Source organism: Mastigoproctus giganteus, chromosome 9 (genome assembly GCF_048544385.1).
Source record: "Mastigoproctus giganteus isolate SK-2022 chromosome 9, ASM4854438v1, whole genome shotgun sequence".
NCBI classification, from domain to species: domain Eukaryota; kingdom Metazoa; phylum Arthropoda; class Arachnida; order Uropygi; family Thelyphonidae; genus Mastigoproctus; species Mastigoproctus giganteus.
This window is the reverse complement of record NC_143583.1, coordinates 69,801,366-69,818,653: the sequence shown is the minus strand read 5'-3', so window position 1 is coordinate 69,818,653 and position 17,288 is coordinate 69,801,366. Positions and strand designations below refer to the sequence as shown.

Below are 17,288 nucleotides of genomic sequence, written 5' to 3'. Positions count from 1 at the left end.
AGGTAGCAGTAATCCCAGAATAATATACCAATTAGGTGGAACCAAATGAAAGGTTTGAGAACAAAAAAAAGAGAGAAAGACTTGGGGGTTATTATAAGACAACATTATGTTGGATACTACGTAATGTTGCTCAGACAACATTATGTAGAATCAAACATAAATATTGTCTGAGCAGTGTAGACAGGAAGTCAGGGTAGTTCATAGGGTTCTTATTGGGCAATGATAATGGCAAGGCCACATCTTGAATACTGCATACAGGTCTGGAAGCCTAGTTTTAAAAATTGGGCGAATATGTTTGAACAGGTGCAGAGAAGAGTAACAAGATTAGTTAGGGAGAGAAAAGGGTGCTCCATCAAAGAAAGCCAGTTCTGGTTCTGCAAACTGCATCACTTGGAAACTAGGCAACTGCAAGATGACTTGATTAAAGCATTTAAAGTTTTAAGTGAATTGAATGAACTAAACTAAATTCTGATAGTATCCTCACTCTTTCCTGGGCAACATACTTAAGGGAACATAAAGTGAAAAAAGGATGGCTGCAGCATAGATGTGTGAAAATTTGCTTTTGGCCAGAGAGTAATTGAATTTGTAGAACAAAATTTTAATTTGGTGATGTGGAAGTGGGTAGTTGAAATAAATTTAAGGAGGTATCAGACATATTAGGAAGGGGGGGAAGGACAGTGTGGTGGGTAGATTTTTTTTTGTTTTGTTTTTTTTTTAGTTGATGCTATAACAAGCTTGCTTCCTCTCATCATTTGCCACTACTAACACCATATTTGAATGGGTATTGTCTTCCATCTTCCCTTCCTGCTTTAAGCATTTTAGTAAAGGATGTATGAACATATTTTTATGAACATGGCTATGATTCAAACTGGTGTACATATTTTTATCTTGTACAATGTGTCAGAGTGATAGTGTTTATTTAGAACAGCTATAATATCATGTATAAAACAAACTAAGGTATCTTTTGTTCCTTTTCTTGATCTAAATGCAGAAACCAAGGATGATTTCACACCTTTAGACATTAGAACCATTTGAAAGTGCTGACGATGTAAGTACTAGTACATATTTTAAATGAGCTTAATTTACTTGGGCCACTGTTCAAACAAATAATCTGTATGTAAATGATTGGGTCAGTCAAGAAACTTTAAAAAGATATAAGTTGGGGAAATTGTTCTTTCTGGGAACTTCATTTACTATACTCAATACCAAGTACTGAAAACAGACAGCCATATTTGTATTCTCATTTAGTTCTTTCTCAAGTTATTAAAAAAGATATTTAAAAGTACATTAATTTTAAGTGAAATAATAAAAAACAACTCACCCCTTATTTAGTACAGTAATATGAGAATTGCAGTCCTCAATGCAGTAGTTGAAATAAAATAAATTCTTGCCTGTATTCAATTTTGATCAAGGAGAGATTACTCTTACTGAAGATCAAGTGACAAGTCCTTAACACAGAGGATTTATGTTCAACTTAAATCTATCCACAGCCTGGCACATATTTGCTAGCAGAGACTGCCAACTAGCTGAGGAGAAGCCAGTAAACTTCAACACAGCTGTCCTGGAGGCTTTCTCAGATTTTTAACGTATAGAAGATTCACTCAATCAAGTGATGCTATTTATTTCAGCAAATAGCTCAGTTCATGTTAGTTTTATAATTTTAAAAGATATAACACAGCCATAACCTAGATAAAGGTTGTCTCTAAATTATCCCAAGCTTTAGTGCCAGGGACTTGCCACTTAATCTTCAGTGAGAGCAGAACGTTTTTCTAGGTCAAAATTAAAACCAGGTAGCATGCATGAATTTTGATTTATGTTTTAGAATGAAAACCTTGACACCAGTGAACTATTAAAAGGGAGTGGTTGTTTCACTACATTTTATTTGTTACTCCTGGGAAATCCACATAACAATTCAGATCTGACCAGCCATGATACTGACAGAAACAATGCAACTTTGAAAGAGCAACAGCAAAAATGAAAGATTGTATTCAATTCTTGAATGACAATGAATTCTTGAAAGTTCACAACCTTAAATGGATACCAATAACCCAAATGCCAATAATGGATACCATCCTCGTGAGTTTAATTTTTCTGTTTATCTTTAAGCTTATATAACAAATTTCCAAATTAATGTCTCCCAAGTGAAATATTTTTTCAATTCCAGTGGGTTTAGGAACTGAAACAAAACAAATATACACAAGTGAATTGCAATAAAAACCAAAAACGGCAACAAAAACTGATTAAGATGTTAATTGCTGAAACTGACTATAGAATTCATAAATTATCTTTTATACAATCAAAAAGGCTATGAGGTAAAGACTAAATATTTGTACATAGTAACAGTTACATTTAAATCTGCTAAGTCACGCTTAAGTATTCTTTAAAATTATGCTAATCTATTTCAGATTCACATTTATCTTTGGTTATATCAAAGAATGACATTATTGACTATTCATGAATAGTAAATAATGTAAAAGTATGAACTCCTATTTTTTTTTATTTAATATTAGCAATGTCAATCAGTTAGAAAAATGTGCAATGAATTAAAGTGCACAAAACCTAAGGTTTTTTTTTTTTTTTTTAAATACCTGTGAATTCTATCTCTCTTTTCTTCTGTACTTTCAAGATTTATTACTTCAAACAATTCTTCTTCATTTTCAGGGCCAAAAATTCCTCCCGGAAGCTTCCTTAAGAATTTCTGAAAAATGTTAATTTAAAAAACAATGTTTTTTTTTTATATATATATATATATATATACACACACACACACACACACACACACACACACACACACACACATATATATATATTAGGTCAAGATCTCGATAGATTTTGGTTTGCAAGCGGTGGGGAAATTTTTTTTTTTTTTTTTTGGCAGGAGGTATTACCGGTAATTAAAGCCTAACTAACTGGCTAGCTGTAGTTGTACTAGCAGTTGTTGGATCGCCTATGGTTCCATGTTAACTATTAACATAGGATAGTAGGAATTTAAGGCTAGAGGCCGCTATTGTTATTAGTATTTCCCGATAAAGTGGCAGAATTAGTATTCTTAAATTTGTTCATCTTTTTAATTTGCTGATCTTTTTATTTTTTCTGCTGTCCCTGTAACTGCTAGCAAGGTATTAACATTCATATTTTTGAACACTACTTTTAAGGCAATGTTCTATATTTGTTTCGAACAATATTGCGTTTATGCAGCGTTAATGCTATTGTAGGATGAATGATTAAACATTATACGTGCATTGATATATTAGGTCAAGATCCCGATAGATTTCGGTTTGCGAGTGGTGGGGAATTTTTTTTTTTGGTTGTCTTCCTAGCAGCTACAGGGACAGCAGAAAAAAGAAAAAGATCAGCAAATTAAAAAGATGAACAAATTTAAGAATACTAATTCTGCCACTTTATCAGGAAGTATGAAAGACAATAATGGCCTCCAGCCTTAAATTCCTACTATCCCATGTGATACTAATTCTAAATGCTTTTGCGAAGTGATGGTAGAGGAAAGCAGCCGGGAATTTATTATGTAGTAATTTATTGTAGAGCAAATAAAGCTTGAATCAAAGCGCACATTTAGTGATGGATGGGCTTAGGAATTTCAAGCCTCCTTATGGTATTAGACAGTTAGATATTGCTGGAAAAAGACAGTTGGCTGATACACAAGCAGTAACAGAATATAGTGCAGCATTTGAAAAAAAATTGTATCTGACTACAACCTTATAGTCGATCAAATTTATAATGCTGATGAAACAGCGGTTTACTGGAAGTGTTTGCCCACAAACACTTTGGCTGGAAACCAAGAACAAAATGCAACAGGGTTTAAACTTAATAAGGAAAGAATAACCGTTCTTATGTATGCTAATGCTTCAGGTCAGCATAAAATTAAGCTTTTGGTGATTGGTAAATTTCTGCGCCCACAGGACTTTAAAGGAATTGTGCACTTACCTGTGACCTATAAAGCCCAAAAGAATGCTTGAATGGACAAAGATATATTTTGAATTGGTTTGTTAATGATTCTGTTCCATCAGTTCGTCAGAACTTGAGAAAATTGGGGAAGCCTGCAAATACAAAGTGCCTGCTACTTCTCGACAACTGTAGGGTCCACCAGCATGAATCAAAATTAGTGTCTGATTGCAGAAATATTTTTGCATGTTACTTGCCACCAAATGTAACACCATTAATTCAAACTGTGAATTAAGGAGTCATTAGGAACTTTAAATGTCACGATAAAAATGATTTTATGACGAAAATTATGCATAAGAATGTCGCCCCTTCAGAATTTCAACGCAGTTTTGCAATCAAAGATGCAACATTTTCACTCATGACTGCATGGAATGCAGTCAAGCCTGTAACTCTTTTAAGAGCGTGGTGAATATTATGGCCAAACGTGATGTTTGCAGATCTACAATCTGATCAAAATGAAGATTTTGAAGGATTTCACATAAAGCTGAAGGCATCTGGAGTGAAAGAACTGATGGAAACTTAAATTATGTACAGAAGACAACCCTCTACTCATACTTAATGCTGATGACATAGAAGAGTGGATACGCATTGAAGATGATGTTGAAGTTGCAGCAACTTTCACTGATCAAGAAATTATTCAAAGCATTATAACTCCTGATAAGATAGAAGAGAATTATTCAGAAGAACCTGGTGAATAAAATGACAAAGTTGATGAAGAAAAGACATATTGGGCTACTGCAGAAAAGCCCATTGAAACAGTTATTAAATTTATGGAACAGAACCTTAGCTTCAGTCTTCAGGAGTCATGTATGTGCACATGGTGCATAATAATTTTATCACAAAAAAATTACAAAGTCGTAAACAAGATGATATATGAAAGCATTTAAAGAAAGCAATAGAAGCACCAAGCAGTTCAGCAGATAGAGTAGAAGCTGCAAGTGTTCCAAAGCATTATATGCTTTTTTTTTTTTTGGTGGTGAAAATTTATGTTTATATCTTTGTTAGGTGTTGACTTTATTTTTCTTTAAAACTGCTTGTTTCGATAAATGAAGCATGCTTTATTTGCTAATGAATAAACTGTCAAAATTTACTTGGTCATCTCTTCTTTATTCCATCTTAAATTTTAAAAGTACTGCCTGAGAATCCGGATCGACCCAGTCCCCAAGCAGTCCCAGTCCGGAGTTGTGGACTTTTATTGTATATATGTATGCATGCACATACATATATATATATATATATACATATATATAAAAAAAAAAAATAAAAAAAAAAAAAAAAATGTTAATACTATATTTTACTGCAACTACTGGTTGTGCAGAACTGAAGAATTTGAAATTTTGCCTTTCCATGACCTGCCATATAGTGGTGACTCTGAAGAGCTCAGAGCACTTTCCATGGAGGTTCAGGAGGGTGATGGTAAGGCAAATTCCCACTACCACCACTCTCTATGGATGCAAAATCACGTAAATAGTGCAACCCTGGAGCTGTCAAGCTTTGGATGGGTTTTCTTCTGATGCTTTCTCTGAATAAATCTCCCTAAGCATCTCTACTACCTGAACAGTCCTATTACCAGACTAAGTGGTGGTGAGAGGGTTGTATGTCAGAATTTGCCTCACCATCACCCTCCTAAACCTGCTGAGTGTGTTTTGTTAATTAGTAGAGAATTATTTGAACCTCCATGGAACGTACTCTGACTAGTATTATACAGGTTTGTGAGGTTAAACCTCACAAACTCTTCAGTCACCACTATATAACATGGCAAAATTTCAACTTTTGACAGTTTTGGCTTGAAGAATCTCCTTCAATGGCATACCAGTAATAACACTTGAATAATCTCATCCACAGTGAGAATATAGTACTAGGATTTCCACTGCCCACAACAGTTTCCAACAATTCAGTGAGGTAGTCTTCTGCAAGGCCAGATTCAATGGCCTCCAATAAGGTTTTGTGGTAGGGGTTTTAGGTTGTGAAGCTTCGAGCCCCTTGGAGCCAGAATCATATCTTGTGCACCAGATACTTTCCTATGTCACACTGTTAATGAATATTGGCTTGTTTACAGCTCTTCATACCAGTAGGAACTGTAAACAACTTGGTATTTCAAAAAGTTATTTCAACAGTCATAAAAAAAGAACAGAAATGAAATACTTCATACAATATCTTTGTTTTTCTATATGATACTATATTGATAAATGAAGCTAAATTTTCTTTAATGCAAGCACAATTTCTATACACAGTTATACATATAATGGCAAGTGTTCCAATGCCTTTTGTGCAAAAAAAAAAATTTTTTAACCTTTATATGCATGGCTATGTACAAAAATGATGCTTTTTATTAATCATAAAAATGCTGCATACTTCTGGTATCATGAAGCTTCACAGCTCTAAAGTCTATTTAAAATATTTTGATTGATGGAAAATACTATCAGACTGAGGCAGTTGAGTCATGAAGTCTCAGACACTCTGGTTCAACAGACTGTTCAATGCTTATGAAGTCCATTAAAGGAAGGTTTTACTGTATATACTAAATGTATTAAATGTTGAATGAAATTATTAAAGGATAAACTCCACCTTGGGTTATATTACTCTGCAAGTGGGAGAATCGCTACCATGGATAGTAAACAAATAATCAGTTGTTATGCATGCGGAAAAGTGTAAATATTGAAATTTTTAATACCCATGTTTTATCATGAATTTTGGAATACTATAAAAATAAAAGTTGGAATTACAGGATTTTCCCAAAAGAAGTGTAGGGAATTCATAATTTCTAAAGTATTAATGAAACAATTTCTTTTACAAGAAAGTGTGGGAAAAAAAAAAGAAAAAAAAAGAAGTGTCATGTGTGTGTGTGCGCTTGCTAAGAATAATACTTCTCATTACAGAGCCCCGTTTCATGCATTATGACATTGAATTTTGTCCATATACCCATTTTACTCTTTCTGTATGTCAGGTAGCTCCATTCTGCTGAAAACAGTTCCTGTGAATTCATTTCCTGAATTCACTGTCTGTGTTGTGGCATTTTTTTGCCATTCAATGCCAAAGTTCCATCATTTTGAAACTGTATGGAAAAATTATTCATTTTTTTTTGTTACAACTCTACTAGGTGTATTATGTTGAAGGCACAGTACATATCAGAGCAGTGCAGACGGGCTGCAAGAGTAGCTCATGGTGTATTGTTGATGATATATAGGAATTTTTCTAGCAGGGATAAGGAGGTGGATTATTCCCTTGTATAAGGCAATGGTCAGACCACACCTAGAGTACTGTATACAGGTCTGGAGGCCTCATTTCAAGAAGGATGTAGAGAAGCTGGAACGAGTACAGAGAAGGGCAACAAGATTAGTGAATGGAACAAAGGGGTGCTCTTACGAAGAAAGGCTTAAGTTTTGCAAATTACAGTGTCTGGAGACTAGGCACCGGCGAGGTGATCTGATAGAGGTGTATAAAGCCTTGAATGGTTTGAGCATGCTCAATGCTGATGGGATTCTTCCTCTTGCTCAGAATAATCACCTGAGAGGGCATAAATTCAAATTGAGAAAAGACAGATGTAGGATAGACGTGAGGAAATTTGCCTTTAGCCAGCGGGTGGTTGGTTGGTGGAACAGACTTCCATCCCTTGTCGTGGAAGTTGATAGCCTAAATAAGTTTAAGGCTCAGCTGGACAGGTATTTCGAACGAACAGAGGGGTGAAGTGGAAGTGGTTATTTTTTATTTATTTATTTATTTTTATTATTATTATTTTTTGGCTGATGCTGCATAAGCTTGCTTTCTTGCATCAAATGCCTCTACTAATGCTAATGAAGGGCTCAGTGTCAGACAACGTTAACTACAAAACTGCATTTCTGTTTTGAGACCACTTTAGTTTAAGTTTATACAAATAACAATACATATCATGTCATAAATATGTATTTTCTCTAGTAGTTAGCTTGTACTATAATCACATTTCCATTAAACCAAGAAAATGTCAAATGCGTTTTTTTGGTTAATTACAAAAACATTTACTACAAAATGATTTTGCAGTTAAAGTTGTCTGACCCTTGATATGCTGGTGCATAATTCATGGATTTTCAGGAGTCAACATCAAAATTAGGCCTTCATCTTCAATAAGAAGTTCCAACTGTGCCAGAGACATTAAATTTACAAATAATATTTTTATTCCCTGTTACGTGTCACAAAAAAATGTTGAAAATGATTGCCCATCAAGATCACAACATAACTTAGTTTAGTTTTATTGGCGCATCAGCGACTAAGGCTATAATGCGCAACACACAACATAACATAACTTGATGAAGCATGTTTGAAAACATCTGCAGCATGCTAGGAGTAATGTTGCTTTTCAATTCTTTCAGGTGCATGGAGCATTGTTGTAGGCACCATCTTTGACACATCTTCACCAAAAGAAATTAATGGTGATAAATCTGGCAAATATGATAACCACATTCCTTTCAAAATTATACAATATCTGAACAAGATGGAGGGATGGCTCAGCCACAAATGCACATGAAGGATGACTTGTTGCACTATCTTGCTGAAAGAACACTTTTTACAATCTTCTCCTCATTGAAGAGTTCCAGAAATCCATGGACGATATCAATATGCTGCTGAAAGATTATGGTTTCTGGAAACAATGGGTCCAACAATCCTGCAGTGGGTCACTGCACACCACACCAATTTTCACAGGGTGTATGGGAATTTTCTGTATACCACAGATAAGTATATTCTGCGAGATGAAGCAAGGTCAAGAGTCAGAGAAGTCTTAATCCACTTTTTCCAGTAACAGTTTCATTTTCTACAGTCTGGCAGCAGAAGTTGTTGCATGACATGCACTTTGTAGGAAACAGTTTTAATTTACTCACAACTACACAAACTACCATACGACAATTTTTTTGTTGTGAAAACTTTCACAGTGACTTACATCGAATTGCTGTCAGGCTCCCTCTAATCTGTGCTCACAATGGTCAGTGTGCAAATATGACTCAACATTAACATTCATCTCCAATTTTTCAGAATTCTGATGTTTCCTTCTGACATTGAAATTGGCTACAAATATGTTTGTGTTTAAATTTTCAATAGTTTTAAACAAATCTGCTTCAAGCAAAAATGGTCCACCACAGGCTACTCTATGTTGAAAGCCATGCCATTTACTGAGCATGCACATTAGTAGTTTTACAGGTTACCAACATGCACAGAGTAAAGAATGTTACTTGTAAATTTCATGTCTCAAGCATTCTTTTACTTAAAAAAAAAATAATAATAAAAAAGCTGCCCTACAAATTGCTCCAAGCTGTAGGCTTAAAAATCCACAGAAGTGGATTATTTCAATAATTAACAAGTAGCTGGCTAAACGAAAACTTCCTACAATTCAGCAGAAATCTCTTTGACTATAGTGTGAATTTCTGGGCTCTGGGTCTGCAATTTGTAATGGTGAAAAATTTCACTTTCATTTATTTCACTATCCCTTCGCAGAGCCTTATACACCTCAATGAGATTCCTTCTAAAGTGTTTACTGCCAACCTCTGTAGACCACATATTTAAAGTCTCCTTGTACATTCTCTTTTGCAGATCTTGCCAGTCTTTGAACTCTTTCAAGAAGCTTGATGGCCTTTCCCCCCCGCTCTGAACTGCAATCTTACAACTGTCTTATTATACAGTGGGATTGATTCCCGATTTCTACAAGCAAATGTTTGATAAGTCATTGATAGGACACCATAGGCCTTCCTTGCCTTCTGCCTACGTTACTTGGAGAACTTAATATTGATCATATCATAACTTTCAAATTCCTTTCTTCAACCCAACCAAGCATAAGTTATTTTGGGGTTGCTACTCCCCAAGTTCATGACAATGCACTTGGCTATATTGAAACATACCTACTACAAAGCACTTGGAGTAGATGGGATCTATCCAATCATATTAAGGGAGGTAACAAAGGAGGTGAGAAAATCTTTAGTCATGATCATGAGAGCATCCTTGGATTCAGGAAGGGGTCCCTATGGACAAGAGATGTGCAAATGTATCTCCAATTAACAGAGGGGGGGGGATAAAAAGGTGGCATGAGTAATTAAAGACATGTTAGCTTAATATCTTTACCAGGGAAAATAATGGAGTAACTGGTTAAAGAAGTAATGGCATTCCTGTCCAGGACCATCTGGACAGGAATGCCATTATACTGCAGTCACAGAATGGATTTGTTAAGGTGTAGTTTTGTCTAACAATCTAATAGGTTATTATGATGCAGTGACCAAGGAATTGGATGCAAAAAAATAATTCTGATATCATATACTTGTATTTCAGAAAGGCTTTTGATACTATTGCACATAAAAGACTGTTGTATGAATTGTGTGGCATTAAGGGCAAGTTACTGCTATGGATATAGGGATGGTTATATGGAAGAAGACAGAGTGGTTATTAATGGGCACTGTACTGCACTTCATGGACTAATGTTAGTGGAGTTCCCAGGGTTGAGTGCTGGGCCCATATTTGTTTTCAATATTTATCAATGATATTGATGAAGGTATATCAGGCTTAATGTCTAAGTTTGCAGATGATATAAAAGTTGTCAGAGTGGTTAACGACAGTCATCAGGGTGAGCTACTGCAACAAGATCTAGTAAAATGGGTCAAGTTTGCAGATGATATAAAAGTTGTCAGAGTGGTTAACGACAGTCATCAGGGTGAGCTACTGCAACAAGATCTAGTAAAATGGGTCAATTGGGCTGAGAAATGGCAGCTGAAGTTTAACATTGACAAATGCAAGGTACTGCGTATGGGTAGCAGTAATCACAAAGTAACTTAACTGTGTGGTACTACTCAGGGCAGTGGAAAATGAAAGACTTGGAGATAATTGTGTAGTCAATTCACTGAGCAGTGCAGACATTGTGCCAAGACTGCTCATGGAGCTTTGTCAATGATATACAGAAACTTTGCTGGCAGCGATAAGGAGGTGATTATCTCTGCATACAACCATGGTTAGGCCGCATCTTGAGTATTGTATAGGTCTGGAGGCCTCACTTGAGGAAGTGATGAAGATCTACTAGAATGGGTGCAGATAGTAGATTCTCTGCATATTCCTGACATTAATCAAACCTCCTCATCATACTGAGCCAAGTAAATGTGGGCACATATTTACTTGGCTCAGTATATCCCACAATTTTGTGTGGAATAATTACAAATATACTTTTAAAGTATTAAATTTTAAGTGAACAAGTCTACAAAATATTCAACACCAGAACTCGCAATACAGTTGCATAAACAACTTGTTTAATATCATGTACAGTGAATTATAAAGGAAAAAGGGTGTGGAGAATTTTTTGCAAAAGCAGATTTTTGCTATTAATCCTTTAATGAGTAATCTTGTCAAAGGCGTGTGTGGGCTTATGCATGTCAATTTTCACGCTAACTGTCAGCTTCTTTGTAGGTTTTTTGTGGAATTTTGAAAGTTTTGAGAACTAAGTTCAGCTGCATTTAACCTCATGCTTTATGGCAATAGATGAAATATTAAATGTTTATTTTTATTAAACTGCCCAACATTAAAAGCAAAATTGTAAAAATCATTAGTCCCCCCCCTTTTTTATGTAATAAAATCCTCTACATTTATTTATGTATTAAATTTCATCAAATTCTGGATTTGAATTGCAGAGAATTATTAGCTTTTATAAGCCCTAACTGGATGACAGAGTTTCTAACAAGTGCCATCTCCTCCAGTTTTCAAAGCTATTTTCACAAGGACACACACACACACACACACACACACACACACACACACACTGAATGTCTTGTTTTTATATTAAACATCGAAAGAAGGAGAAATAATGTAAACTGAATATTTAATCAAAATTATAAAAAGGCTCACTACTATTACTATGATTTGAAGAGAACAGTGATAAGCAATTAAGTCATTTAATCACTGTCATTCTTATTTCATGCTTTAAATATTATGATATTCATATATATATATCAAAATTAAATGGGCACTTGAAGAAAATCTTTAGTGATCATAAACATACCTTTAAAACTGAGGCTATAGTGTAAACAGAGTAGTTATCAATATTAACTAGCCACCCATGCTGAAGAAAGTGAATTAGTTTCTTCATATTTCCTTGATGGCCAGGAGCTCTAAAGACATCTTTTTTATATGGAGCTTCTTTATTTAATTTTAAAATTAGAACCTATATCATAAAGGAAAGAGGGGGAAAAAACTGCTTCAGGTATATTTTACAACCTAAAATGACAAGAAAAATAGCAAAAATACAATGAGGTAGCTATAAACCAATAATAATTGGAAGCAGTAATAAGACTTGCAATGAAATGAATTATTTTCTTTTAAAAATTTTTCTTATATCTTAAGTTAAAAATATCAGCAAAAGTAGTTGCATTACTCCTCTCTTTTGACAAACAATTATTTGTTCACTTGAAGGTAAAACAGTCAGATAAATTTAAGAGTATATCATATGAAAGTACCAAAGTATAGTACCAAACATACCAACTGTGTGGTACACTTAAGGTGGTAGAAAATGAAAAAGACCTGGGAGTAATTGTGCAGTCAGATATGAAGTTTTCTGAGCAATGCAGACAGGCTGCCAGGGCAGGTCATGGGGTTTTGTCAATGATATATAGGAATTTTGCTAGCAGGGAAAAGGAGGTGATTATCCCTCTGTATAAGGCAATGGTCAGGCCACGCCTTGAGTACTGCATACAGGTCTGGAGGCCTCATTTTAGGAAGGATGTAGATTTACTTGAGCGTGTACAGAGAAGGGCAACAAGATTGGTGAGGGGAATGAAGGGTTCCTCTTACCAAGAGAGGCTTAAGTTCTGCAAATTGCAGTGGCTGGAGACTAGGCACCTGCGCGGTGATCTGATTGAAGTGTATAAGGCCTTGAATGGGTTGAGCACGCTGAATTCTAATGGGATCCTTCCACTTGTTCAGATTACAAACCTAAGGGGGCATAAATTCAAATTAAGAAAAGACAGATGTAGAATAGATGTGCAGAAATTTGCCTTTAGCCAGCGGGTGGTTAATTGCTGGAACAAACTTCCATCTGTCGTTGTGGAAGTTGATAGGTTGAATAATTTAAGGAGGAACTGGACAGGCATTTGGAGGGAATGGTGTGATTTTTTTTTTTTTGGCTGATGCTGCATAAGCTCATACACTTGTTTTCTTGCATCACATGCCACTACTACTACTACTAAAAGCTCTCAGCGTACAACTTATGTCTGACCATTTCAAAATTAAATAATAAGAGAAGCTATGATTTTTACATAGGGTTTCTCATCTTTCAGCTAAAACTCTTACCCTGTTATTTTAAAACTAAATAATTGTGACCAAAACTAAACCATACAATTTAAAAGCAGTAAAATGAACAGATTAACAAACATGATATCCTTTATCTTATTTTTAATGCCTTATAACTGTACTAAAATCACCCCCCACCCTCAAACTTTAAACCAAGATGATAGGGGGAATTTAAGTTCAAATATATTTAGCCTCATGCTCCATGCCAACAGATGAAATATTTTAGTTGGTGAGAAGCTTTACTGTTAACAAACCATACACCTAAAATTAATACAAGATTACTTTGGGGCATTATGTAGTCTTATTTTTGAATTTTCTGACAAAGGAAACTTTACAGTCATTTTGCATCTGCTTGCAAACATTTGTTCTGTAGAAAAGGCTCCTCTATATTAAGAAATACAATTCTTTAAAAAATTATGTTAATTAGAAAATTCAGTTTTTTTATCCATCAATTTTCTTTCTTTGTTCTGGATTGTTAAAAACTGATTTTCTTAAAACTATAAATGATAACCAGCCCCCACAAAATACTGTACAAACCTCAATAAATATTAAAGCCACTCCAATATAATATTTTAACATAACAAAATCAGCTCCACAATATTTATATGCAAGTCGTTTTGTAGAAATATGCAATCTAAACAAAGTTTAAACTGCATCATAAGACAGTAAATAGAACAAAATTTTTTTTTTTATTTTTTATGAAAACCCCAATCACGAAAGGTATCAAAACCTATAGTACTGAGTACCGTGCATGGGTAGAAGGAGAAGCATGGGGGAAGGGGGATGCCGGAAACTTTACTCTAGAGACTAAACATGGGTTTCACCACTTCAAGCCTTCAAATAAGCAAAGTGGTGGTATTTCACCGGTTGATGAAAGTCATCTACCACCTAAATCTAATGATGCCACAGAACAAAACTATAACAGAATACAGAAACGTTGCTTGATAAGTAATTCTGAACTTTGCATGAAAAAGTTAAAATATAAATGTTCCAAAAAAAAAAAGCATACGATGATCACCTACTGATTTTCTAAAATAAAATATTATTTACACTAAGTTGGAAGAAATAATACTGAATATTACTGAAAAGCTACAAAAATGTTGTCACAATAATTTTACTTATAAAATACCACTTCTTTCGATTGTTTTTATTATGGATGCAAAATCTAGCTAACTTGTATAGTGGAACAAGTATTTAACCCCAATCACTTCCTAGGTGCATCTGCATCAGGAAAGCAAGTTTGTGTAAGATCAGATGTCATCCTTACAGTGACCCACTTTACTTTAATACCTATTTAGTTAATTAAGTCAAAAAGAACTTATTCTGAAAATAAAAAAGTAAACACGTTAGGCAATGTATATATAGTGTTACACTTCAGGTACATTTGATTGCTTCAGTGGGTTAAGTGGGGTGCACAGGTTAACTTAACATATTTGGTACAAGGGTCCAGAAAAATATTCTAAATAAGGCCTAAAATTTTTGAAAAGAATTACAGCTACTGTTCAAAATTTATTGTAATTCTTCTGTAGAGAGAACTGGGGATGGGGAAGGGAGACCATGAAATTGGACCTGGACTTAATCTCTAAAGAAATAAACAACAAAACATGCACTAAAATATGGTATTTGAAACTTTTTTGTTCAGTTATGCTCAACATCCAAAAATTACTTTCATTTATATATATACAGTGGCAGACAAAAAAAAAACTGCATCACCTGTGAATTTTGCAAATAACGTGTTTTGAGCTACATTGTGAGTTGCAGAAATGTTGGCGCCTCCGTAGCCAGGTGGGAAGGAGCAGCAGTGCGTAGCACACGCTTCTTGATTAGACCGGGGTTCGAGCCCGTCACCACCAAATACGGAGGATGCGGAAAGGTCAGGGAATGACCACCGCATATCCCGGAGCAATATGGCCTTAGTTGCTAATGCTCCTAAAAAGCAAATAACAAACAACAAACAAGCAGAAATGTTCGAAATGCATTTGTTAGATGGGATATATATCTCTGAATGAAATCCAATAAAAGACTCCACCTGATATACCTAACTGCCATAAATATCTTCCCAAAGGGTAAAATGTGTAATTAATAGAAATATGAGAAATCATGCAAATTGCAATAATGCTATTTGCATGATTTCTCGTTTTAACCAAACACATTTTATTGCATTTACGTGTACAAATTGAAATGACAAGTATTATATACTATAAATCAGCAAAATAAGTCTTCAATATTTTATTGTTCCTCCTCTAGCTGCAATTGCAATGCAGCCTTGCAATGATCTGGCATAGAGTTAAACTTCTGGATACGCGGTTGCCCAATTTTGTGGTACCACACTCTTACAATGCTCTCCTGCAGCTGAATCTTACTTGTTGGCTTCTTCTGAGCAATTTTAGACAACATTGTGTACCAGCAATTTTCAATAGGGTTCAAATCTGGATTGTTGCCGGGCCAGTCCAACACTGTAATGCCAGCATTTCTGAGGCTGGCATTACAACACTGTAATGCCAGCATTATGACTTAAGGGAGAAAAAAAGAGGGAAAACATTGGTGTATGTTTTAAGCCTTGTGGGATCATACAAGAAGAAAAACTCATCATTAAATCTAAATAGCATAAAACTTACCAATTTTGCTGTGTGGCAAGGTGCTGAGTCCTGTTGAAAAATGCAGTTTTGGATGTCTGTGTGGTGATCCTAATAATGGGTTTCGGGCGCTCCTCCAAAATAGTAGTGTAGGTTTCTGCATTCACCGTTCCGTTAATAAACTTAATTTGCCCCACCCCTTTGCTTGTTATGCATCCCCAGACCATCTAACCAGCAGGGAACTTTACAGTCAGTGTTATACAGTCAGGATGATATGCCTCCGATTTTCGTCTTCTGGAAAATCGCTTCCCATCCGAGCCATGCAGATTGAATTTTGATTTGTCAGAAAGGATGATGGTGTGCCATTGCTCTTTTCTCCATGGAATATGTGTTTTAACCCAAGCAAGTTGCTTCTTCCTCATTTGTTGGGTCAACAAAGGCTTCTTCTTGGGCCAATAGGCATGCAGACCGCATTCCGAAAGCAGTCTTTGAATAGCTCGTGCACTTTTTTCAACACCAGAGCCATCTCAAAGTCCACTTTTAGATCAGGAGCACTAGCATAGTGATTACAAAGGCATAGCCATTTCAAAAATCGATCTTGGGAAGGTGTAGTCGCTCTCTTACGGCCTGATCCACATCTTCTCGCATCACCGGTTTCATGCTTTAATTTCAGCACCCGGGATACTGTTGACTGGTGGCAGCCTATTTTATCAGCTGTATTTATAGAAACAGCTGATGCAATACTTTGCAACTACTGTCTGAGCAATAGAAGCATTATCTGACACAATACCATTGCTTTGCGATAAACAAAATGACTGTAATCAAACAATCTCATACATTTCACTACAAACGTTACTTTTTTTTAAGGTGATGCAGTTTTTTGTCTGCCACTATATATATACGTTATATGGGGGGAAAGAACTGTAGGATCTTTGGAATAAAAACTGGACCTAAAACCTCCCCAGGGACCAGAAAAACATACTGGAAATGCTTTCATTTATGTAGATAGAATTCTGCGGATGGGGGCAGGGTTACTTTTGGAGGGAACTTATTACAGTAATCAGTGTTTTATTTGGAGACAAGCTACATGAGATATAATGGGAAATGAATTCTTATATTCAGAGTCCATTCTACTGGTTTTGCTTGCCAATGTGAATAACCCCCCCCCCCCCATTCATTTTGCAAATAACCTAAAAGATCTTAAACAGCTCAACCAGGTCATCTCCCGTGCAGGGCTCAACAAACAGTCCCTAAGAAACTGGCTTGGCAACTAATACTTTACAGGTAAGCCTATAATATTTGGGGTGAAATGCTAATTCTTTGTTTAACAAATGCAATGTTCTGAATGTCCCGTATCTTGCAAAAGTTGGCTTGACTTTCAAAAGGTACAGTATGATGCACACCTAGACTGGGGGATCTGGACTATTGACAGCATTACTTCACAGAACTAATTTTTTTTTTTTTTTT

The 17,288-nt window shown here is 35.4% G+C and overlaps 1 protein-coding gene across 1 annotated transcript in view; it reads right to left on the bottom strand.

The window, feature by feature from the left end:
- Nucleotides 1–17,288, bottom strand: part of RhoGAP71E (Rho GTPase activating protein at 71E) — a 358,970-nt gene that overhangs the window by 264,386 nt on the left and 77,296 nt on the right. The window contains exons 4-5 of the mRNA XM_090381175.1: nt 11,960–12,121; nt 2,589–2,698 (exon numbers count right to left, since the gene is read on the bottom strand). Coding sequence (XP_090237301.1) covers nt 2,589–2,698; nt 11,960–12,121 — 272 coding nt within the window. The remainder of the gene's footprint in view (nt 1–2,588; nt 2,699–11,959; nt 12,122–17,288) is intronic.